Source organism: Balaenoptera physalus (assembly GCF_965194825.1).
Source record: "Balaenoptera physalus genome assembly, chromosome: 20".
Taxonomy (NCBI): domain Eukaryota; kingdom Metazoa; phylum Chordata; class Mammalia; order Artiodactyla; family Balaenopteridae; genus Balaenoptera; species Balaenoptera physalus.
Genome location: NC_138901.1, coordinates 41,855,158 through 41,881,780, shown reverse-complemented (window position 1 = coordinate 41,881,780; position 26,623 = coordinate 41,855,158). Strand labels below are relative to the sequence as shown.

Below are 26,623 nucleotides of genomic sequence, written 5' to 3'. Positions count from 1 at the left end.
CCATTGGGCTTCTGGTTATGAAAATTGACTAGGTGAGGGCTAGGCTAGAGATATCAGTCTGTGGCTGAATCAAGGGATTGAGTGTAGGTAGAAAAGGGGGGGAAAAAGAAAAGAAAAAAGGAAGGGTCCAGTGACTGATCCCTGAGATACTGTCACTGTTAGGAGGTGGGGGCATGAATGGAAGAACGTGTAAAACAAGACTGAGAAAGAGCCACAGGTAAAATACAAGAAAGTTCAGGAGAGTGTCCTGAAAGCTAAGAGAAGAAACTGTTTCAAGAAGGTATTTCGTTATATGTCAGTTATACCTCAATTAAAAAAAAATATTTCAAATACTGTTGATAGTTCAGGTAAAGGAAAGACTGAGAAGTGACCTTTGGGTTTAACAATGTGAAAGTCATTGGTGACCTTGACAAAGTAGCTTTTGGTGGATATTGAGACCACAATCGTGACTGGAGTTGGTTTAAGAAAGAGTGAGAAGGGGAAATTTTGATATAGCAAGTTTTAGACACTCTTCCTAGGTTGGGAAGGAAGAGATGGGGCTTTAGCTGGAGTAGAAATAATAGCATCAAGAGAGGGTTTGCTACTGTTATTTTAAAAAGGGAAGAAATAATAACAGTTGATGGGAAAGATCCTCTAGACCAGGGAGAACTCCATGTAAGAGATAAAATACAATTGCTATAGTAATTTCCTATGACAATTACATTATTTTAACATAATTTTGTAAACAAATATATGGAAATAAATGAATATTTTCATATAGAAAGACATGGGAGAGATGGTATTGTTTTAGTAATGGAAAAAAATTGCATCTGCTTTTTCTCTTGATTTTATTTTTCTATCACATATTTTCTCAAATTTTCTCAAATATCTTTTTATTTTTTTAAACTTTATTGAGATATAACTGACATACAGCACTGTATATAAGTTTAATGTGTACAGCATTTAAAAGAGAATATCCTTTAGATTTGAACATTTAAGCTGAAAGAAATGCTTTGTTATATTACTTTTCCTGTCTTTATTTTGGCACTTGGGGGAAAAAAGGAACTATTTAAGTTCTAGCTTTCTTTTTAAGTTTAACTTCTTGCATGGTAATTCTTATTGGCCCCATAGTAAATTAAATTATAGAATTTAGCACCACTCTTATGGTTTATAGTCATTTTTCTTCCAGTTTTTTGGGAAAGAGAGAAGTTTGCTTATCAAAATTTGTACTGATGAAGATCAGAATTACCTGAGTGCAAATGTAGCAAAGGTGCCTCCTAGTGGCTGCCCAATGGAATTGCACGTGAGTCTTGCAATTCATTTATTCATTGAACAGATATTTGAGTGCAGTATGTGCCAAGCACAGGGTCTTTGTCCTCATGGAAGCTTACAGTTTAGAGAGGGGAGAGGCATTCATCAAATGATCACAAAAAGAACAGAAACATTACAACTCTTAACTATTTGTATATCTGTTAATGGGAACTTAAAATGGGAGTATTTTACCTAACCGGAGAGGCCAGAGAAGTGATGTTTGAGCTGAGGTCTTAAGAATTACTAAAAGTTAATAGAGGAAGAAAATGTGTTATAGGCATAGGAACTGCATTTGTGAACAGCTCTGTGATAGGAAGAGGCATGGTGAATATAAGGGACTCTGATGAAGGCTAGGTGGAACAAAGATATGGGAACAAAAGGCATAGATAAAGTCAGAAAATACTGCATTTTTATAGGCTGTGGTTAAGAGTTATGCAAGAGTAAACTATTGCAGAGTTGGGGTGGGAAACATGTAACTAGGTAGGGGTGTGTGTGTGTGTTTTAATTATGGCAAAATACATATAACAACATTTACCATCTTAACCATTTTAAGTATACAGTTCAGTGGTATTAAGTACATTTACATTGTTGTGCAGCCATCACCACCGTCAATCTTAAATTTGTGTTTTAAAGAGATGATTTTGGTTGCAGTTTTGAGGATGGATTAGGTGAGGCAAAAGTTGCTGGGAAGCTCTCCACGGGAAGCCACTCACAGAGCTGGAGGCAGGGTGGGGTGGGGAGACATGTTGAAATTCCCTAGGGATAAGGACCACTAGGTGTCCTGCACATTGCTGGCTGTAGTATGCCCCAGCAGCAAGCAGAGAACATACTGAAACCAGAAGAAAGGCCTCTTTCTCATCTGGTATCACTCCAGTGCCCCTACTGAAAACAAAAGGGAAATAGCCATTGAGCAGGCAACCAACCCCTGCCACAATGTTCAAGGCCCCTCCCTTCAATATATAGAGGAATGACATTCCTGTGATCCTATAATGGTGTACAAACACTAGGCCAATAATAAAATACTTAGTTCAATTCTGATTCTTACTCATTTGATCTCAGGTAAAGCCATGTAGATTACCTGAACTGGCAAAATAAGGGAACTGGCTCTATCTTATGTTCCTAAATCTAGCTATGAATACAGATCATATGGTGAGTTTGTTAAAAATTCAAATTCTAGGGACTTTTACCGGCAAATTTAAAGCAACTTGAGCATCAAAACAATAACAGGAATAAGTTATAACATAATGAGGAAAAAAGAATCCCTAAGTCCATACTGATACAAAAAGATTATAAAGAGGTAGAGAGAAAAATGGATAGTTCTTCTTTAGAAAAGACAACTAATAAATGTAGTTAGTGTTCTAATTCTATCATCAGTTTACAGCCATCACAATAACACTTGATTCGTGCAAGAATCATTAATGAATGCTAAAATGTGGCATATTTTGGTGAGGAATAGAATATTTCACACAATCTCAAACTATCACTGTACAGATTACTTAGGGCATCTTTACAGTGCTGGTAGGCAGCACTTTAACTGAATGACCAGGCTTGGCATTGCCAATAATAGGACAGACTGACATTTTGTGCCTCCTAATGTGACATACTAAGAAGGCTATGACTTCAGCAATGTAGTATTCTGGCCAAAAAAAAAGTTTAACCTGAACACAAACCCTTATATCTAGCCTGCAGACACGAGGAAGCAGTCAAGACAAATCCAAATTGAGGGTCACTCTGCAAAACAACTGGCCTGGACTCTTTTGACAATTGTCTGTCCGTGTCATGAATGACAAAAACAAATCACAAAACCTAGAGAATTGTTCTGGGTTAAAAACGACTAAAAAATATGACAACTAAATGTAATGAATGATCCTTGAGTGGATCCTGGATATTAAAAAAGCATTATTGCGGGAATTCCCTGGTGATCCAGGGGTTAGGACTTGACACTTTCACTGAGGGGGCCTGGGTTCAATCCCTGTTGGGGGAATTAAGATCCTGAAAGCCACGTGGTGTGGCCAAAAAAAAAAGGCATTATTGGGATAACTGGGGAAATTTGAACATAGATTTTATATTACACAATACTGGATCAACATGAAATTTTCTGACTGTGGCTACATAGGAGAATATCCTTATGCTCAGGAGATTAAATAGGAGATACACCATGTTATTGGCTTGGGAGATATAATATTGTTATGATGGCATTTCTCTCTGAAGTGATCTATAGGTTCAGTGCAATCGCATTCAAAACCCAGAGTTTGGGGGGACTTCCCTCCTGGTCCAGTGGGCAAGACTCCATGCTCCCAAAGAGGGGGCCGAGGTTTGATCCCTGGTCTGGGAACTAGATACTGCATGCATGCCACAACTAAGCGTTTGCATGCCGCGACTAAGAGTCCACGTGCCGCAACTAAGAAGTCCGCATGCCACAACTGAAGATCCCTCATGTTGCAACTAAGACCCAGTGCAGCCTAAATAAATAAATAAATAATAATAAATATTATTATTTTTAAAAATATTTATTTTTTATTTTTGGCTGCGTCAGGTCTTAGTCATGGGATTTTTGTTGCAGCATGTGGGATCTTTCGTTGCGGCACACAGGCTCCTTGTTGCGGCGCACGGGCTTCTCTCTAGTTGTGGCTCACGTGCTCAGTAGTTGCGGTGCATGGGCTTAGTTGCCCCACAGCATGTGGGATGTTAGTCTCCTGACCAGGGATCAAACCTGTGTCCCCTGCATTGGAAGGCGATTCTTAACCACTGGAACACCAGGGAAGTTCCAGTAAATATTATGAAAAAAACAAACAAACAAAAAAAATAAAATAGAGTTTGGGAATTCCCTGGCGGTCCAGGGGTTAGGACTCCACGCTTCCACTGCAGGGGGCACAGGTTCAATCCCTGGTTGGGGAATTAAGATCCCCCATGCCACATGGCCTGGCCAAAAACTAAAAATAAACAAACAAATAAATAAACTAATTAATTTAAAAAACAGTTTCAGAAATTTAAGTTGGGAGAAATGCGCCTTTCTTCTGGAAATGTATTGAGGTTTAGTGAGAAAGAAAAAAGAGATTGGCAACATATTGGGGGCTAGTGATTTGGGAGTTGCAAGCTTGAGAGGACAATTTTGTTGAAGGAGTATACATATATACTGGGTATATATCCATAGAAATCTCTAGAAGGATACATAAGGACAATAGTTGTTCCCTAAGTGGAGAACTAGAACGGACATGAATGGGAAAGGAGATTTTTGTATCTTTTGGTTTTCGTGCCATGTGAAATAAACAAGTAACTTATTTTAAAATATTTTCAAATTTTTAACTACATTAATGTTAGTTTATATATGAGAAATTGTGACCCTTCTTTGAGGTCATATAGTTTGCATTAGATTGAAAATTGGAATTTCTTTTTTTAACCTAGATTTTAAGTTTAGACATATTAGGGATTCTGCTTTATATAAATTTATGTTTTTACTTGGAGTGGCAATATTAATTTCAAATATTGGGGGGGAAATTGCTTTTGAAAGCTTTTAGCATCACATATGAATCCTGTAATTGCTATCTTACAATTTATCTGTTTCCATCCATGTTCATTTTTTTTTTTTTTTTTTTGGTCATGTTCATTTTTATAGTTTCATCAACCAGGGAGTTTTGTTTTACTGGTATAAAGAAATAAATGTGCCTTTGTGAGCTGACCTGGATTATAATTAGCTTTTAGTGGTCATATGTGTTCTCTTTTGTTACTCTGAAGGATGAATTGCCCCTTTCAGGAGGCTGATTTAGCAGTGAATTTTGCTATTTCAGAGTGGAGTAATTGATTTGAAGTATTCTTTCCTTGGATTCTGAGCATATTTGAATAGGCCAGTATTTCTGATGAGAGGTATGGTGACGTTTAAATAAGGAAAGGAGAGGACAAAGAGCTTCCTCTTGTTTAGCAAAAGTCAGACCTGCTTAACAGTGGCAAAAACAATTTATCCTCTTGTCTGAAAACCTTTTGCTCTTAATTAGGTCTTTTCCCAAAGTATTTCACAACAAACAAAAGAGGCAGAAATTAATGTTTTCTCCTTCTTGTCTCCTCCTTCCTGTTTTTGGGAGCAAAAGAGTTTATATTGTCCTACTTATTTATCTTATGTATCACAAAAGAGTAGATGGTTTCTATAAATTTTTTTTTCTATTTCAGTTTTATTGATCTTTTAGTTGACCCGAGTCGACTAAAGCTTCTTTTATGTTGAACATTTTGAGGTGTACATCTAATGCGTCTAAAAAGCGGAAGTGTTAGGCATTGTTTTATGTGGAGCTAATCAAGAAGGAAGATAATTATGTAAGAATCTTCTTTTACTGGCTCACTGAAAGGGTGAACTATTGATCTCCAAAGGCTAGTCATATGGTAGGTTAAAAGCATAAAAATGCTCATTTTTATTTCTGGAATTTTCTTCCAAGTGACTGGCACCCATCCTTTCAGTTTTTTTTTTTTTTAATTTTATTTATTTTATTTATTTATTTTTGACTGCATTGGGTCTTCGTTGCTGCGTGCGGGCTTTCTCTAGTTGTGTCGATGGGCTTCTCATTGCAGTGGCTTCTCTTGTTGTGGAGCACGGGCTCCAGGCGTGCAGGCTTCAGTAGTTGTGGTGCATGGGCTCAGTAGCTGTGGCTTGCGGGCCCTAGAGCGCAGGCTCAGTAGTTGTAGCGCCTGGGCCTAGCTGCTCTGCAGCATGTGGGATCTTCCCGGACCAGGGCTCGAACCCGTGTCCCCTGCATTGGCAGGCGGATTCTTAACCACTGCACCACCAGGGAAGCCCCATCCTTTCAGTTTTGATGTAGGTATTTTCTTGACCAAGGGGGCTAACAGGAGGTTTTCAGTTAGCCAGTAGGACTCTTATTATTTGTAGAGCAAGGTCTCCACATTTTATCTTTTTTTACAGTTATCTTAGTTAATCTTGGCCCTTCGCTCTTCCCCATACATTTTATTTTTTTCTACTTTTAAATATATTTTTTAAAATTTTTATTGGAGTATAGTTGATTTACAATGTTGTGTTAGTTTCTGCTGTACAGCAAAGTGAATCAGTTATACATATATCCACTCTTTTTTAGATTCTTTTCTCACGTAGGTCATTACAGAGTATTGAGTAGAGTTCCCTGTGCTATAGAGTAGGTCCTTCTTATACGTTTTAGAATCAGCTTGTCAAATTCTACAAAAGTCCTTTTGGGATTTTGGATGGAATTACATTGACATTATAGGTTATTTTTGGAAGAATTAACATCTTCATAATGTTGACTCCTCCTATCTTTGATTATAGTTTATTTCCCCATTTATTTAGATAGTCTTTGGAATCTAATTGTATAATCTTGTCCATAAAAGATTTGCACACCTTTTGTTAAATTTCTCAGTACCTGATATTTGGTTCACTATTGTAAATGGAATTGTTTAAAATTTTACATTTTCTCTTTCTTGCTATTATATAGAGATGCAGCTGACTTTTATATATTGGGTTTGTATTTAACAACCTTGCTAAGTGTTCCTGTTCTGATAATTTATCTAATTTCTTTTTGGTTTCCCATGTAGAAATAAAATTATCTTCAAGTAATGATAGTTTTATTTTCTCTGTTCCAATTCACACATATCATTTATTTTTATTATCTTACTGTGTTGAGAAGGATCCCTTGTATAGAATTGGAAGAGAAGTGGTGATAGAAGGCATACTTTTATCAGGTTTATAAGGGAGTTACCTTTTCAAATTTCTAGTTTGCTAAGAAGTTTTTTTTTTTTTTAAATCATGAATGGATTTTGAATGTTATCAAATGCTTTTCTGCATCTGTTGAGATGAACATGTAGATTTTCTTCTTTAATCTGTTGATGTGATACTACTAGCTTGCAAATAATACTTCTTGCTTTTTCTGCCTCCTGCTCCCCAGGTGATTTGTGGAGCTATGATTTCTTCAGTGGTGAGTTTGTGGTGTCACCTGAACCAGACACAAGTGTCCATACTCTTGATCCCCAGAAGCACAAGTATATTATCTTGGGGAGTGATGGACTTTGGAATATGATTCCACCTCAAGATGCCATCTCAATGTGCCAGGACCAAGAGGAGAAAAAATACTTGACGGTGAGAAGTAACTCAATTCGATATTATTATCTACACATTGTTCTGGTACTTTTGTCAGGGGTCTTGAATATGAACTAAGGATGTTCACCTTGAGTAGATTTTTGCATTTGCCCTGGCTGTAGAAGAAAGTAAAATATAGATTTCTGCAGCTTATTAGGGGAACAAGACAGGAAATAGATGAATGAAACTAGATAACAAAACATACAACCACTGACTTCATTATGAGCAGCCCTTGACTTCCTGGCCTATGGAACCCTCACCAATCCTTCTTTTTATAAATTGAGATATAATTCACATTCCATAAAATTTACCTTTTTAAAGTATTCAGGTCAGTGGTTCTTAGGATATTCTCAAAGTTACGTAACTCTCAACACTAATTCCAGAACATTTCATCACTGCCCCCAACAAACCCCATAACCATTAGCAGTCATTCACTATCACCCCTATTCCCTGGCAACCACTAATTTTTTTTTCTCTCTATGTATTTGCCTGTTTTGCATATTTCATATAAATGAGATCATACAATATGTGGCCTTTTGTGTCTGACTTCTTTCACTTAAGCATAATGTCTTCAAGTTTCATTCATGTTGCTTGTATCAGTACTTTATTCCTCTTTATGGCTGAATAATTTTCCATTGATGGATATATAACATTTTATTTATCCATCCATTCATCAGTCAATGGGTACTTGAGTTGTTTCCACTTTTTGGCTATTTTGAATGATGCTGCTCTTAACATTCATGTACAAGTTTTTGTGTGGACATGTTTTCAGATCTCTCAGGTATCTACGTAGGAGTGGAACTCCTGGGTCATGTGGTAACTCTATGTCACCTATATTGTTTTAGTCAATTGCAAACCTAGAAACAACCATCAATGAGAAAATTCTTTTCTTTCCTTCCTGGCTTGCTTAAAAATTGATCTTCATTCTGAGCAATGACAAAGTAAGGAGATTTGGGAAAGTGCAGTGTTATTGAAGGCAAGGAAAGAGAGTGTTTTGGAGTAGTAGCCAGCAATGTCAAATTCTACAAAGAAGTAGAGGCAGATGGATGAAAACAGGGTATTGGGTTTTACATTTAGGACCTTTTATTATTAGTGACCTTCAAGGATGAAGAGTTTCGGTTGAAGTGATGAGGGCATTAGCTAGCAGATTGGAGTGATGATGAAACAGTACTTTGTGAGCCTAGGAAATAGATGTAGAGAGTGTTCAGGAAGACAAGGGAATATGCCATTGTTAGCTTGAAAAGATAGTGAGGGTCTTGAAAGCAGTTTTATAGTCTTACAAGAAAGATTGACAGAACAAGAGAAATAAGGGATATTGATGGAATGAAGGTCCAGAGCACATCGAAGTAACTGGAATCAATGGCTCCTTGGAAAAGATGATCTTTTTCTAAGATGGGAGGAATGGTAAAGCTATATTTTGGGGCCATAAGGAGGCAACATGAAAGAACTTGAATTAAATTGTCTCCATTCATTCCCTCAACTAACATGTTAGGCACTAGGTACAAAGGAAGCAAAGATAAATAGAATATGGTCCTTGCTCAGCATTTACCATAGTATTACCAATAGGATATATAGATAGCTATCAGTACCATTTGATTGTGAGTTGTCTAAAGATAAGAGTCATGTATCTATTCAATTTTACAAACTTGGGGCTAGCATGATGCATTTGGTCAGTGATGTCAGATGTAAAAGAAAGATTAAATAAAATAAAGACTATTTTGTCTATTGGATTTTGTTTGTTTGTTTGTTTGCCACGCCTGCTTGCAGGATCTTAGCTCCCCTACCAGGGATCAAACCTGGGCCCTCGGCTGTGAAAGAGCGGAGTCCTAACTACTGGACTGCCAGGGAATTCCCATGTCTATTGGATTTAGAATTCTTTAATGATGAAAGAGAAAGAGAGAAACATTTCAGTGGCATGATGAGGCCAAAAGCCAGTTTTATTGGGTTGGGAGAACCTATTCATAAACACCTAAGTGTTTTAGAATGAGTATTGAAGGAAGCATTCATCTAACAATATTTAGAACAAGTGTTGAGAACTGAGAGGGAGAAGATAGGAAACTTGTGAGGACTGCATAAGGAAGTTTCATGGATGAGAGTGGTATTTGAGCAGGTCTTATAGGTGGAGTTGAATTTACCAGGTAGAGATGAAGGGAGGAGAGTGAAGCTTTCCAGGCAAAGAAATAGAATGTGTAAAGTCAGAGAGAAGAGACAAGTACAGCACATTCAGGTTTCACAAGTAACTTGATGTGATTGGAAGACAGGAGGCAAAAAGGTTTTGAATGGTCTGTTATGAAGTTAAGTCTTAATAGTCAGGTAGTGGAGAGTATTGAAAAGCTGCATTTTCGATACGCATTTTAGAAAGCATACTCATGGCAGGGTGGAATAGAGGGCAGATGATAATGGATGTGAGAATTCTATTTATTAGGAGGTGTAGGAAAAACGTCTCGCCCCTTACTAAATTAAACTGATGCAAAGTTGGCAATGAAAGAGAATGGGTGTCAGCAGTGAGTGATTGGTGAAGAATCCCTGAGAAAAGGTGAATTTTGATGAATGGAATCATATTTATAAGGTCTGTCTCTGCCTCTGTTCACATGTTGATTCCTATTGACAGTATCTAATTTTATTTTAGTTTTATTAATTAATTAATTAAATAATGGCTCCCTTGGGTCTTTGTTGCTGCCCGTGGGCTTTCTCTAGTTGCAGTGAGTGGGGGCAACTCTTCATTGTGGTGCACGGGCTTCTCATTGTGGTGGCTTCTCTTGTTGCAGAGCATGGGCTCTAGGCATGAGGGCTTCAGTAGTTGTGGCATGTGGGCTCAGTAGTTGTGTCTCATGGGCTCTAGAGCGCAAGCTCAGTAGTTGTTGGCGCATGGGCTTAGTTGCTCCACGGCATGTGGGATCTTCCCGGACCAGGGCTCCAACCCGTGTCCCCTGCATTGACAGGCGGATTCTTAACCACTGCACCACCAGGGAAGTCCTGATTTTAATTTTTTTAAAAATATTTATTTATTTATTTATTTATTTGGCTGCACCCGGTCTTAGTTGTGGCACTCAGGATCTTTAGTTGCAGCTTGTGGGATCTAGTTCCCTGACCAGGGATAGAACCCCGGCCCCCTGCATTGGGAGTGCAGAGTCTTAACCACTGGACCACCAGGGAAGTCCCTGATTTGATCCTGATTGGATCTATTAGACTTCCTCTTTGGAAGCTGCTGTTATGTTCCAAATGAAAATTTTTGCACGTTTGATCTAAAGCAGCAATGGATTAAAGAAAAAAAAGAAAAAAAAAACATAAGCACATACAAGCAAAAAAGAAATATGGGACTCCCCTGGTGGCGCAGTGGTTAAGAGTCCGTCTGTCAATGCAGGGGACACGGGTTCGAGCCCTGGTCCCAGAAGATCCCACATGCCGCGGAGCAACTAAGCCCATGCACCACAACTACTGAGCCTGAGCTCTAGAGCCCGCGAGCCACAACTACTGAGCCCATGTGCCACAACTACTGAAGCCCACGCACCTATAACCCGTGCTCCACAACAAAAGAAGCCACCGCAATAAGCAGCCCACGCACCGCAATGAAGAGTAGCCCCCGCTCGCTGCAACGAAAGCCCGCACACAGCAATGGAGACCCAACACAGCCATAAATAAATAAGTAAATAAGTAAGTAAATAGAAATGTAGACGTTAAAAAAAATACATAAGTGGTAGAACTGACAGAACTTGGGTTTTAAGGAGGGAGAATATTATGACACCCAAATTTCTTAGTGGTGGCTGGAAGCTGTTATCAAGAAGAAACACATTATTTTGGGGGGAGGGAGGGATAATTCATATAGGCGTGTTGAATAGGACGTGCCTTTGGTTCATCTAGATAGATATTTTCAGTAGGCAGTTACTGAAAGGCAATGCCTGGAAATGCTAACTTCAGTGTTAACGGGAGTTAAAGCTGTGACAATTTATGACATCACCTCGTGAGACAGTAGGGTGGAAGAAAAGGACACAGTATTAAGGGGGGCCCAAGTTAACAGAATCCGTGAGCTGAGGGAAAATGCAAGTAAGGTAGTAGAAATGGCTTATGTAGATTTCTTTTTTATGGAGCTTTGCTGGGAGGGAAACAGGCACACTGAGAAAGTGAAAGGTAAAGGAGTCCTTCAGTGAGTTCTCAGTGAGCTAGTGTTTGGAGAGTGGTGCAACATGTACGCTGGGGAACGTAATAGATTCATGAATTACAGCTTAATGCTGCCTTTCATCAATCGTGAAGTGCATATTTTTTCATATTAGAAAGGGGGGGAAAAAGCAATGTTTAAAAACATCTTTACAAAGTGGTACTTTTCTTGCGAATGAAAGGATGGCTTAATATTAACATTTTAAAGCAGCTGAGAGGAGATTTTTGCAGTTTGCCATCATTAATGTGTTGGAATACTGTAATATGACCAAGATCAGGCAATCCCAAATAAAAATGATTCCCTGTTTCCCAAGGAAAGAATGAAAAAAGCCCAGTTCTTTATCCGGTTTCAATATATAAACTTGAGGTATATAGCTGACAGTTAAATGACATATATGTTATATATTTTTTAATAAAGTGCTTATAGTACGGTAGTACATTATATATACATTATAGTACATTAATATTTTGTACTTATAATACATTAATATATGTATTTTTAAAATTAGGGTATAGTTGTTTTACAATGTTGTGTTAGTTTCTCCTGTACAATGAAGTGAGTCAGCTATATGTATACATATATCCCCTCCCTCTTGGACCTCCCTCCCATCCCACAATCCTATCCATCTAGGTCACTACAGAGCACCGAGCTGAGCTCCCTGTGACATTAATATATTTTATTACATTACATAAAGTAACATATTAATTAAAAATTTTTTCCCCTTATAGTTCATGACACATTTCTTTTTCAAACATTTCCACTCATTTTCATTATTCAGTTATTTCTAGAGGTATTTTTTAAGATAAGTAGTTCTTTTCTGGAGCACATCATTTTCTTTTCTGTTCTTTGAAACTTAGCAGTTATTAAATCCATGTATGATGCTGTAAGTTTTATTCCAAGCCACATTTATTTGTATAACACAAGTTCATTTAATTTTTTTTTGTTTTGTTTTTTACTCTTTCTGTTTGTATGTATTTGATCTCTATACTATAACCACTTATTGTATTGCTTTTTTCTTCATATGAGTGACATTAGCCATTTATATATCTATAAATGGCTATGTGTGTATGTATCTATGTATGTATATATATGTCAATATATACATATATCTATGTATGTATATATATATATGTCAATATGTATACATATATTTAATGACCATTTTTATTTCCTTGTCTCTGAATTTTGTTCATATCCTTTGACAGTTTTTATGTTGGGATTGTCTTTGATTTGCAGAAGCTCTTATTTTAGGAGGAAATTGGCCCTTTGCAATGAGTTTTTTTTGCCGTGTGTGATTATTTCATTTGTGAATTGTTTATCTATAATAACTTGATGTTTACTTCCCTTTTTTAGATAACTTCTGTATAACTTTTCCTAAGTAAGTTTACAATGAAGATCAAGTTTCTTGCTACCAAAAAGATAAAAATACAGGTGAAATTTAACCCCAGGATAAGACCTTGTCTTAGTATTTTTTTTAATTTAGAGCAATACTGTTTTAGCATAGTTATGGGTTTGTGGATAAAGTTTGAAATTTTAATTATTTATGTAGGCCATGTTGAACACGTGATTTTTCATTTGCTACAGGTGTCGTGGCAACAAGGTCTGAGTTGTTATCTTCCTTCTTATTCTTTTAAATACAGGGTGAGCATGGACAGTCTTGTGCCAAAATGCTTGTGAATCGAGCTCTAGGCCGCTGGAGGCAGCGTATGCTTCGAGCAGATAATACTAGTGCCATAGTAATCTGCATCTCTCCAGGAGTGGGCACTCAGGGAGATTTCACCAATGAAGACGAGCTCTATCTGAACCTGACTGATAGCCCTTCCTATAATAGTCAAGAAACCTGCGTGATGACTCCTTCTCCGTGTTCTACACCACCAGTCAAGGTACACAGTTCTCTAGTATTTAAGTTGTAATAGAATTTCTCTGGTTAGTATTACCTGAAAACAGTTTTCAGATTCTTTATATAATAGAATTTTGGATTTGAGCTACAGTCAAGAAAGTGATAGATCTTTGTCATGTAACTTACTGTCAGTAGGCCATCTGCACATAGGTACTATACTGAATGCCAGCTGTATGTAGAGCACCTAATAGAAAAGTGATTAGATATGCCCCCTGAAGAATATTAACCATATTAATATTTGGAACTTACTGATTCCCTTCTGATAGTATGAAAGTTTTTAAGCATTTTTTGTGATGCACTTCCATATGTGGTATTTCATTTGAACCTCATAACCCTGAAAGCTAAATAGTGCAGATGTTATTCCATTTTATAGATAATATGACTGAGATATTGAGCAGTTTGAATAAGATCATACAGAATCAAGACTGAACTGGACCTTAGGATATCAGACTTTAGAACTGGTTATCTAGTAACATGGATAAGAAACATCATTCCTATTTCTTATCCATATTAATATTGAATGAATTTAAGATGTGCTGTGAAATAAACAAGTTTAAATGCTACTGTATTTCCCTTTTTCTGATTTCGTCCCAATTTTTTCCTGCTAATAATTAGTAATATCGATAACTTTTGATATACCTGGCCTTCTGAGAATGTGCTTTCAGAAGAATGACCATTAAAATGGGAAACACAGTGGAATTTTATGTTGTGTATTCGGGTAGTTTTTTAAGATGTTCAAAGCTACACAGTACAAAGAATTTATTTAATTTTGGGTATTGTGATCCTATATGGAGTACGTGGAAGTTTACTATTACCGCTTTCCTATCGTTTACTTCACTATATATATGGCAACTTAATTTTCCTTACATGGAGTCTTCATTTAGAAATTGACAAATTAATATTTTGTGCTTATTTTCTTAAAAGAATTTCTTGTCAAAGCTTTCTTTGCTTTGAAAACTCTTGAATAATAATGCAGATTGAAATCTTTTAAAGTCTCTTCATTCTCTTTTGAGTGTTATGAAGGAGCTTATGTTCATTTGAGAATTCGCTGGTTTCTGTATTTGAATGTATTCATTACTTTCGTGTTTCCTAATGTGTTTGTATTTGAATAACTGAACTTTAGGCAGTACAGAGAAGGAGGCCTTAAGGTGGAGGTAAGGATGAGGGGATAGAGGATACTGTGATAGGAATAAATACTCTTAATATTGATCTCAAAACTTATTGCCGTCTGTGGATTGGCATTAGTAAAATTGTACATAAATTGCACCTAGAAATAATTTTTAAAACATATTTCAAAATTCTGAAAAATAATAATCTAACAATTTTACTAAAGTAAAGCTTAGGAGATTTATGTATACACTGACTTATATGTAGGCGTGGTTGTTTGTTAACCATCTGGCCCCACCTAAATATGAAAGAATATTTAGAGCCATTCAGGACAATCAGTATTGTTGGCTCTGGCCTAACAAGTAAATAAAGACAAATCTCTGCCCCAAAGATTGTGTTTTGTTTTGTTTATCTTAACCATGGCTACTCACAACTATCTCTGATGTATTTCATTGTTACAATAGTCCTATGTTTAGTAACATCTAGATATAAATGACATTTTGATTGATTTTGAATGGTTTTTAAGACCTACCCACATTTAGACTAGGCACTTGAGACTAGGTTATCTATCTATAGACATGTGAACTTCTGTTTGAATCGTAAGCTAAATCGGTAGTCAAATCTTTGTTTTCGGACAGATATAGTAGAAATACTTCTGTTTGTGATATATTACTATGGCACAGATTTCTTTATCCTTTCTTTAGGGCAAAACTAAATTTAGCTGTTTTTTAAATAAGCCAAGAGCTATAGGAAGGAGGAATGAGGAAAAGAGTTCTTCCAGAGGATTAACACTTAGTTTCAGTTGTGTTCTAGGCACAATTTGTAATTAGTTGTTTACTGTTGGATTGTAAAATATATGGAGCTCTCAAGAAAGCCGATCTCTGAAGTAGTGAAACTTTTAAAGTGTGAGTTTTTAGGACGTAACCTGTCAATATCACAAGTGTTTTATGAGCAGGTAAGAAGGCTTAGCAACACAGTAGTAATTAATCTGGGATGAGTCTAAGAAGTCTAGGCAGTTGCCTGAGCTGACGGATGCAATGTATTCCCACAGAATGCCAATAAAAAGAGAAGGAAAAGTTCAAGGAAAAAGTGGGGGAAGAAAAGCCGTGCACCTGTGGTATCAGAATAATAATTTGTGAATTTAAAAAGACACAGCACAGCAGAAATTACAATAAATTGCGTTAACTCTGACATCATCCCATTGTTTTTCTTTTGTAAAGGAATTCCATCTAATGTCTAGCATTGTTGCATAAACTAGAGCAATATGTTCTATTTCTGTAAGTGGCTTGATTAGTACCTTTCTTCTTGTGCCTAAATTAGTGATGTGCTTGTTTGGTAGTAGGAAGCCTTCTGTCTACAGAATTTATCTGCTGCCTGGTCTTGTTGCAAATCCTTTTTCTATATTAAACCAAGATGAACTTTTAGTCAAAAATTACTAATGACTAGATATAGTTTTCTGTGGTCAGTCAGAACATGCTTGTGATCAGGGTAGTAGGCATTGGAATCAACCTAATGTAGAGGGGATAAATTCACAGACAAGTTGTTGTTGATATTATTGAAAGCCAGATGTAAATATTCTAGAACAGAGACTGTCCTGTTATCCGTTCTCAACACTGGTATTTTGAAATAAGGTTGCTGCCCAACATCTAGTCAGTGTTAAAACAGATAAGAATTGGGCTTTCAGTAAACCATGTAGTGTAAAATAAATAAATGAGCCAATGACCCCAGAAAGGAAGAATATATTCTTAGTTTAAAAAAAAAAAAAAAAGGTAGCAGCATTCTATTTGGGGCAGTACCAAATTAGGAACTTTAGGGTTTCTCATCTCTAGCCTCCATTGGACCTAAAGTTAATTTTTTTTCAGTAAAGTATTGTTCATGTTACATGGTTAAATTGAAATGCTTTTGATTGCTTCAATTTCCCTTTTTCTTTTTAATTCTAGAAACGTTGAAGGGAACATTAGTTTTATAAATATGCTTTTTTATAGAGCACTTTCTCGAAAGGCGTTTATTCCTAGGGGATTTTATATCAGAGGGTGACCAGATAATACGTCTTTGTTTACCATTCTACAAAATGGTTTACTTGGGCTCTTCAGAATATATTACTATTTTAATAAATTTGATTTGATTGAGAGAGGAAATGATTGAGGGAAATGTTACACACTTGGGCAAGAGATAGTATTTATGCTTAAAATTTATACTTGAGAAAGTATTAAAACAATGATTTTCTAAAATATTATACTGGAAGATTTGTATTTGATAGGAAGAATGTTCTTATCTGTCTGGAGATGGGAAGATATTCTGAATACATATAGATCTGAGGCACTGCACCTAAAGGAGTGGTGCATATCTGAACTTCCTGTGAAGCTTTTTAAAAAACAATACCTGAAAGTTTCCATATGATTTTCACTTACATCTTTTTTTTTAAATAAATTTATTTTATTTATTTACTTTTGGCTGTGTTGGGTCTTCGTTGCTGTGTGCAGGCTTTCTCTAGTTGCGGCGAGCGGGGGCTACTCTTTGTTGTGGCGCGTGGGCTTCTCGTTTGTGGTGGCTTCTCTTGTTGCAGAGCACGGGCTCTAGGCGTGCAGGCTTCAGTAGTTGTGGCGCGTGGGCTCAGTGGTTGTGGCTTGCAGGCTCTAGAGCACAGGCTCAGTAGTTGTGGCTCATGGGCTTAGTTGCTCCGTGGCAACTAAGATGTGGGATCTTCCCAGACCAGGGCTCGAACCTGTGTCCCCTTCATTGGCAGGTGGATTCTTAACCACTGTGCCACCAGGGAAGCCCTCATTTATATCTTTGAAAGTTGCCCCAGCCATACTCAGTACATTCCCATATGTCCTGTTTTCTCAAATAACGGAACAGCATCTAGTGTTTGGGAGATGGGTGCAAAGCAACAATCTGAATTTCCATTATGACTGAGTTGCTTTAATGTTGCACTTCACATTTTCTACACTACTGAATATTCAGAAATTAAAATATAGAAAGTAGGAAATAAACCCCCCAAATAAACAAATTTGTCACTTATTCTAATGAAATCTTTTCATTTCCCCAATGGTTAAGCTGAATTCTAGGATAAATTAGTTCTTACTTGGTTTACCTTCTTGTTTTTCAGTCACTGGAGGAGGACCCATGGCCAAGGCTGAACTCGAAGGACCACATACCTGCCCTTGTTCGTAGTAATGCCTTCTCAGAGAATTATTTAGAAGTCCCAGCTGAGATAGCTCGAGGGAATGTCCAGGCTGCAGTCATATCCTCAAAAGATCCAGAGCCACTTGAAGAAAATTGCACTAAAGCCCTGACTTTAAGGATACATGATTCTTTGAATAATAGCCTGTCAGTTGGCCTTGTGCCTACCAATTCAACAAACACCATCGTGGACCAAAAAAATTTAAAGATGTCGATCTCAGGTCAAATGAAAGCTCAAGAAGTTGAAAGAACCCCTCCAACAAACTTCAAAAGGACATTAGAAGAATCCAACTCTGGCCCTCTTGTGAAGAAGCATAGACGAAATGGTTTAAGTCGAAGTAGCGGTGCTCAGCCTGCAAGCCTCCCCACAAACTCACAGCGAAAGAACTCTGTTAAACTTACCATGCGACGCAGACTTAGGGGCCAGAAGAAAATTGGAAATCCTTTACTTCACCAGCACAGAAAAACTGTTTGTGTTTGCTGAAATATATCTGGAATTTTTTTTTTTCCAAACTTCTAAGAGGGCTTTTTGAATTTGGTGCCGAAGTTGAACTTTTTTTAAGGGGACAAGATAAAAATAGTATACAGTTTGACTTTTTGGAATTCAACCGTTTTAACCTGGCCTTGTACTTGCTTGTATTATAAATGTGAATTTTGTAGATGTTAGGGTTATAAGTTGCTATAAAATGTGTGTAAATTTGTATCCTTCACACAAACTCAGTCTCTTACTCTGATACACAGTAAATGTAACAACAGGGCTAAAGGTTTAAAAAAAAAATCAAAAGAATCTATTAGATTTTAGAAATACATTTAAACTTTTAAAAATGCTTATTAAGAAATTTGTATAAGTCACTTGTGATGAAAACTACACAACTTTTTAAAGTAAATTATGAAGCAAACTGGAAAAGTGATGTATTTTCATAGTGACCTGTGTTCCACTTAATGTTTCTTAGAGACAACTAGTGTTTTAAAAATTATTCTTTATTTCTGATTTCATAATTCAGAACTAAATTTTTCATAGAAGCAGAAGTGTTGAGCCATGCAAAAGTAGCTGGGTTTTAGTCTCCTTGTCCTAATTAAAATACTATGCAGTATCTATTTCATTCAGTAGCATTTTTTCTAAACATTAATCATCAGATTTGCTCACCAAATCTTTGAAGTAGAAGGAGGTAGGTTTGCCTAAAAAGATGTCCTTCTCAATCATCCCAGACATTCAGTGGCATTAGTAGGTCTTAAAAGTAGTTATAGCCTCTTCTAGTGTTTGCATAAAATATGTGAAGTTTTTCTTGCTATGTCAATAACGGATGGTGCTGCTAATTCCCAACATTTCTTAAATTATTTTATATATCCGATGGTTTTCATTGATTATATGGACATGTTTGTTCATCTAATAAAATCAGTGAACTGTTACTGATGTTGCTGGATTTTTGTTATTGGTTTGTTTTAATGGTATATATTAACTTTTTGTTAGGCCATGATCAATCTTTAGAGTAACAACTTAAAATACATGTAATGTTCATCTTTGCACTCTTGACTTTTTAATTTTAACTTAGAGTACATCAAGTCAGGTTAAATATACAATAATAAGTGTATGGTTAGATCAGTTATGGCTTATAAGAGTTTGATGAAATATTACATAGCAATTAAAAATGAATAAAACTATTATTTGGTAATATAAGAAAAAACTAAAAGGAACTAATACCAAAATACTAAGAGTATGTTGTTTTGGTGTGATAAATTGTTCTACAAAGAGAAATTTTTTAAATTTATTAATTTAGAACAGGACTCTAAATGAGACATTGAAGAGTTAATCCATGCATTCAACATTGACCATGCACCTACAGTATGCTAGGAACTGTGCAATTGGAAGCACACCAGTTTTCCATAAGAGGATTAATTGAGGGCTTCCCTGGTGGCACAGTGGTTAAGAATCCGCCTGCCGGTGCAGGGGACATGGGTTCGAGCCTTGATCTGGGAAGATCCGACATGCCACGGAGCAACTAAGCCTGTGCGCCACAACTACTGAGCCTGTGCTCTAGAGCCTGCGAGCCACAACTACTGAGCCCATGTGCCACAACTACTGAAGCCTGCGTGCCTAGAGCCCATGCTCCACAACAAGAGAAGCCACTGCAATGAGAAGCCCACACACCGCAATGAAGAGTAGCCCCAACTCGCCGCAACGAGAGAAAGCCCGCGTGCAGCAACAAAGACCCAATGCAGCCAAATAAATAAATAAATAAATAAATAAATAAAAATTTCCCTTAAAAAAAAAAGGATTAATTGAGAACCAGTGGTTCAGGTGAAACATTAATTTTGGCTAGTTTTTCAAAACTAAAGAGTTTGTTTTTCAGATCTTTCCAAGGTAATGACATATAGCAAGTAGCATACACTTTTGGAGTCAATTTTTTGTGAAGAATTTTTCCATCTTTATTTTTCAGATCAATTTTTTAATGTAAATGTCATAGCATTCTTTCCTAGGTCACATTTATAGTGCCATAGAGTCCAGTTCCATACCATACTAATAGCTGTCTAATACTGGAAACATTTTTGGTTTGAGATATATAACTAAAAGGTAAAATTAGCTCTTTTGTATGTGTACCTAGGGCTGTTTTTAGGCCTTTTCTTTAACGAGTTAAAGATGTTATGCAATTAACAAATAAGGTTTTAATGTTTATATTATTTTTATTAAATTTTATTTGCCTATAATGTATACATCAGTAGTATAATGCATGATGGAAAATTCATGATTTATAAAATGGTACTACCCTCACCTTAGTCCCCAGGGTAGCCAACAAATCTGTACATAGACATGCAACTATACATGTTTCTCTCTTAAAGATTTTTCCACATCAGTACATCACAGCGCCTCCTCATTCTTTCGTATTCTACTCTGGATATGTTATTCACCTATGCCACTACTTAACCGTGTCCACTGAATGGAAAACAAACACTATTTCTTCCTTTACTCACACTCATAATACTTAAGATGCCAGATGTGTGGGTTTTCCTACACCAAGCAATGCTGCAATATTCTGCAGACACCAACGGTGTGTCCTACAGTTCAGTTCAGTCTGACACTATCCATCTGATCCCACAAGTTAAGGGCTCAGTCTCATGGTGCTGCCCCCACTTCAGATGCCAATTGCATCTCCCAGGTTGTCACCTACTCTTTGGGCTGGCTGACTATAAATCAGCATTCCCACAATCACCACCTCAGGTTTGATACTTTGCTAGAACAGCTCACAGAACTCAGGGAAATGTGTTTACTGGTTTATCATATAATAAAGATATAGATGAACAGCTGGATGAAGAGACATCAGGAAAGTCCAGAAGGGTTCCAAGTGTAGGAGGTTCTGTCCCCATGGATTTGGGTTGTACCACCCTCCCAGCACATGAGTCTGTTCACCAGTCTGGCAGCTCTCCAAAGCCCACAGTTCAGGGATTTTCATGGAGGCTTCATTATATAGGCATGATCAATTATTAACTTAATCTCCAGCTTCTTCTCCCAGGAGGAAGGTAGTGGTGTTACCGAACTCAGGTTCTGCTGCTCGCCGCCAGAAAGCCAATATTCAGGAGGTGAGAGTGTTGGTTGGAAAGGAAGAGTTGCTTTATTCAGGAAGTCAGCAATCTAGGGAGAAGACAGACTGGTGTCCAAAAATCAACTTTGAAGATTCTGCTTGACCATGAAAGTTTTTAAAGGGAGAATCATTTGGGGAAGAGGGATCAGACTTCCCATGTGCAGACTTTCTTCTGATTGGTCGATGGTGAGGTAACAGAGCCGTGTTCAAGGAATCTTGTGCTCAGCCTTAAGTATCCATTCTCCACCCGAGTGGGGGCCATAGTTCCTACAGAACTCAAAGATATTGTTATATTCCTTGAGGAGGAACCAGGACCCTGCCCCACAGCTGCACTATCGTTTCTTGACTGCTCCCCCTTTGTTTCTGCTTTCCCTCCCCTTCCCTGATAAGCAGCAGTTTGAAACTGCCCTTTGGAACTCAGGGAAGGTCAGGAGGCTGAATGAAGCCTATTTCCTACAAACAAGAAATGGGGGACACGGAAAGGATTTGTACCAGATATGTATCAGAGGACATGTATCAGATTGTTATGTACACCCCTTGGGGAGGAACTAGGACTTCTTTCACTGAACTATTGTTTCTTGACTGCTTTTCCACTGTTCCTGAATTCCCTCACTTCCCTTAATATCATTAATTACTGAGACCTGTTCAAGGGCAAGCTTCGTGACCAGGCTTAGATCACAAAATGGCTTAGGCCAAAATAGCTTCTCTTATGTCAAGAAAGCCAGGCCTGGTTCTCTTTCTCCAAGGACCCCCTACCCTATCTGCTTACAGTTCTTCTTTATATCTTCTCTTTTTTGAGATTTTCTGTTTTTCCATTCATGTCGAGTGTTCACAGTTGCTTGCAAGAGCATTTGTATAATATAGCTTTAAAGTGTCAGATATTATTCTTTGTCATTTAGGTATTGGCATCTGTTAATGGTTTTTTTCATGCAAATTGAGGTTTTCCTGGTTCTTTGTATACCATGTAATTTTGGATTCTATCCTAGACATCTGAATATTATGACAATCTTATTTAGCTCTTATGGAGATCATTGTTTTAATAGGTAGTCAATCTGGTTAATTCATGCTGTTGCAGGAAAGAAAGTGGGGCACAAGAGGATGGTCACATCCCGTCCCAGGTCTCAGGCAAGTCCCTGGGATGGCTGCTGAGTGTGGGTTCTTGGCTTCGTGCAGGAAATAATTCAAGAGCGAGGCATAGTAAAGTGAAAGAAGGTTTATGTAGGGAGATACACACTGAATGTGGGTCATCTCAGAAGGCCAGAGGCTTAAGGGTGTGGGGTTGTCAGTTTTTATAGTGGTGGGTAATTTCATAGGTGAATGAGTGGGAGGATTATTCCAACTATCTTGGGGAAGGGGCGGGGATTTCCAAGGATTGGGCCACTGCCCATTTTTTGGCCTTTTATGGTGGGCCTTGGAACTGTCATGGCGCCTGTGGGTGTGTCATTTAGCTTGCTGACGTATTACAATGAGCATATACTGAGGCTCAAGGTTTAGCGGAAGTCAGTCATCTGCCATCTTGGACCTAGTTTGTGCTAAGCAGTTTATGTCACATCCTCAATGGCTGTCATTCTTTAAAAGGTTGTGCCCTGCCCCCTTCCTGTCTCAATGCCACATATTCCAATGCACCTTCTGTGGTCTGTGGTTTCAACATCAGTTCATTTTCCAAATCCTTTGCCATTGTGTAATTTGATCTGTCCCTTGTGTTCATCACCCAGTAGCTAGTTGGGGACCTGGGTAGTTATCTATCTGCCAGTTAAGTTCTCAAAGTCTTTAATATGCTGATTAGGATCAGATTCATGCCTAATGTACTCAGTGGGGTCGCTTTCCTGAGCTCCTCCCTCTCTACAGTCTCCATGGTACTTTCCCTTTCTTTGGGGTTCTTTTTCAGGCAGAAAGCTGAGGCTTCAGGAACCATGCACTTCTATCACTTTGCCTGAATTTGGGACTAAACGGCTTAACATCTTTGAGTTTTGGTCCCCACCTGTAAAATGCAGATAATACTACTACAATGGCAGGTATATAGTGCTAAATAAATGTTTGTAAATGTTTCCTAATATTAAAATTTTAGCTTCTCAAAACTGTTACTACATATTCAGTTTTCACTGATTTAAAGCAATTTTTATCCAGGTTTATGTATATGAGGGGAAGATAAATTATGCCGTGGCCATCATTAAAACAGCTGATGAAACTAATTTTTGGTCTTTGTTAATAGTTTTACTTTCTGGTATCTTTAATTACAAATACCAGCTCCAAATTGTAGGATAAATTACTGAGGTTCTGACATGTAATTTTTCCTGTTAGTGAGCAGAGTCTTATGGAGAATAGAAATGAAACAAATAATCCCTTCTGTTAAAGAGTTTACATTTTAGCTAAATAGACAATGGAATTATAATCATGCAGAAATATATAATCATGCACAAAACAGTTACAAAGTAGTACTAATGTGTCAAAGATAAAGGGTAACCATACTTCATGGTTTGCCGGGGACAGTCCTACTTTACCTTATTTTTTTGGTTTAATTATTAATAGAGCCTCATTTCATGAAGGTTTCCTAGGTAGGATGACAAATTACATGGCCACTTTATAAATACTAGTTTCAGGAGAATGACAAAGCAAAAAAATTATCACTGTATTTTCAGAAAGTTTGCTGGGCCTGAGAATGAGCAGAGTGGGCTAAAGAGATCTGTAGGTTAGGGTGAAGGGACCCAATAGAGTAAACAAATACATAGAATTTCAAATAGAAATGTGGGAAATGGTGTTTTAGAAACCACAGTTATCTAGTAATATGCAGGGCAGACAAATGGCAGGCCAGGCGTTGTAATTAAATAGATGTGAGGTGATATAACCTTGGATTATGTTGGTTTTGCAATTCTGAAGTTTAGAATTATAATTTTTAGGCTATTACCACAAATGGTAGTGTTCAAAAGTTTCAGCCTGATGAATGCACAAGAGAATGTCCATGGAGTGAGTAATTAATGTATTTTTACCTCACAATTAGAGGATTTTAGAGAAATGTAATTTTTTAATAGACATTTTCTAGAGCAGTTTCAGGTTCACAGCAAAATTAGAGCAGAAGGTACAGATTTCCCATATATGGCCTGCCTTAACACATATACAATCACCCTTGCTATCAACATCCCCAACCAGAGTGATACAATTGAACAACTGATGAACTTACACTTGATGATGATTTTTTTTTTTTTAAAGTACTTGAACTGTGTTTTTTCTTTTTTTAATTTATTTTTTATTTATTTATTTTTGGCTGTGTTGGGTCTTCGTTTCTGTGCGAGGGCTTTCTCTAGCTGCGGCAAGTGGAGGCCACTCTTCATTGCGGTGCGCGGGCCTCTCACTATCGCGGACTCTCTTCTTGCGGAGCACAGGCTCCAGACGCACAGGCTCAGTAGTTGTGGCTCACGGGCCTAGTTGCTCTGCGGCATGTGGGATCTTCCCAGACTAGGGCTCGAACCCGTGTCCCCTGCATTAGCAGGCAGATTCTCAACCACTGCGCCACCAGGGAAGCCCGATGATGATTTTTTTACCTCTTTGTTTTCCTTTTTTCTTTTCTTTTCTTTTCTTTTTTTTTTTTGGCACAGCCTGCAGGATCTTAGTTCCCCCACCAGTGATTGAACCCCTGCCCTCAGCAGTGAAAGTGTGGAGTCCTAACCATTGGACCGCCGGGGAATTCCCTCTTTGTTTTTCCTTATGCTTGACTGACAATTAAAATATTAATGTTCACCACAGCTCTGTGTGAAATCAGATGATTTCACCACTGCTTAAATCATGTGATTATTGTCCAAGTGTTTTTGGTGGCCAAAACAAGTGAGGCAATGGCTTGTTTGAGGCTAAAAAAAGAATCCTAATCCTACCAAAGAAAAAGAGGGGAGAAAGTATAAACTGACCTTGACATTTGGTTTGCATATGGATAGTTCTCTGACAAATCTCTGGGAACTGGGAACTTTTGTTTTTGATTTGCATGGCCACCGGAGAGGCAGCTTTAGTAATCAGTGATTTGTTACAATAGGCCATTATAGCAGCTGGAAGAACAAGGACTCTAGCTTGAAGTTACTCTCACACTGAAAATGAGTTTCCTAGCTGGGACTGCTCAATCCCAAGAACAGATTGTGAAAAGGTTCCCCACGTCCCAATAATCTGAAGTGACTCATCAGCTGCCAATATGTACTAAGCACCCACAATTCACGTCCATTCAAAACATGATCACCACAAATTCTATTTTCTCCCTATTTGAAGGCTGATGAGAGAATCGAACACCATCTTTGTGGAGAAAAAACGGAGTATAGCTGGGTTTTCTTTGTTTTGTTTTTCGGTTTACTGCAGCACTTTTACTTCCTCACAATGGCACACTGCTGGGGCCTAATATTCTCACATGACAGTAGAAAACCAAAATCTGTTGTCATCTCTTCAAGAATTGAGAATTGCGTGCAAAAACCTTACATAAGATAGAAGGATGAATAAATTTACAGGTGTGAATGCAAACTGTTTTCCAACTCAAGGCAAGTAATAACATATGGTGTTCTGGCAGGAAAACTTTGATAAGAAAGGAAAGCAGGTCCTAAGGTTCAGACCTTCTCAACCCGGTAAGACTGGCAAGTTAGTAATTAGAACGAGTTAATTTGTACAAATTTCTAACTGGTTCTGAGAATTTTAAATTTATTTACACCTCATAAGAATCCCACTTGTGGAATTGTGAGGCTTGTGCTCGGTTTGGCAGCACATATACTAAAATTGGAATGACACAGAGAAGATTAGCATGGCCCTTGCACAGGATTACATGCAAATTCAGGAAACATTCCATATTTTTCAGTTATCGAATTTGTATCTTTGTGTATACAATGTCTTTGCAAAGATTAAATAGTATAAAATATGATGTAAATAGTACCAACATTAAACTTTGCAAAATTTTAAAACTTAAAAAAAAACCCTGCTGGGACTTCCCTGGTAGTGCAGTGGTTAAGAGTCCACCTGCCAATGCAGGGGACATGGGTTCGAGCCCTGGTCCGGAAAGATCGCACATGCTGCGGAGCAACTAAGCCTGTGCAACACAACTCCTGAGCCTGCGCTCTAGAGCCCGTGAGCCGCAACTACTGAGCCCACATGCCGCAACTACTGAAGCCCATGCGCCTAGAGCCCGTGCTCTGCAACAAGAGAAGCCACTGCAATGAGAAGCCCGCGCACTGCAATGAAGAGTAGTCCCCGCTCACCACAACTAGAGAAAGCTCTCGCGCAGCAACGGAGACACAATGCAGCCATAAATAAATAAATAAATAAATTAATTAATTAATTTAAAAAAATCCTGGGCATTC

General features: G+C 37.7%; 1 protein-coding gene across 1 annotated transcript in view; it reads left to right on the top strand.

Moving 5' to 3' along the window:
• Positions 1-19,134, top strand: part of PPM1D (protein phosphatase, Mg2+/Mn2+ dependent 1D) — a 52,823-nt gene extending 33,689 nt beyond the window's left edge. Inside the window, exons 4-6 of the mRNA XM_082440018.1 lie at positions 7,188-7,378; positions 13,175-13,417; positions 17,651-19,134. Coding sequence (XP_082296144.1) covers positions 7,188-7,378; positions 13,175-13,417; positions 17,651-18,208 — 992 coding nt within the window. The 3' untranslated portion in view covers positions 18,209-19,134. The remainder of the gene's footprint in view (positions 1-7,187; positions 7,379-13,174; positions 13,418-17,650) is intronic.
• The last annotated feature ends 7,489 nt before the right edge of the window (positions 19,135-26,623 follow it).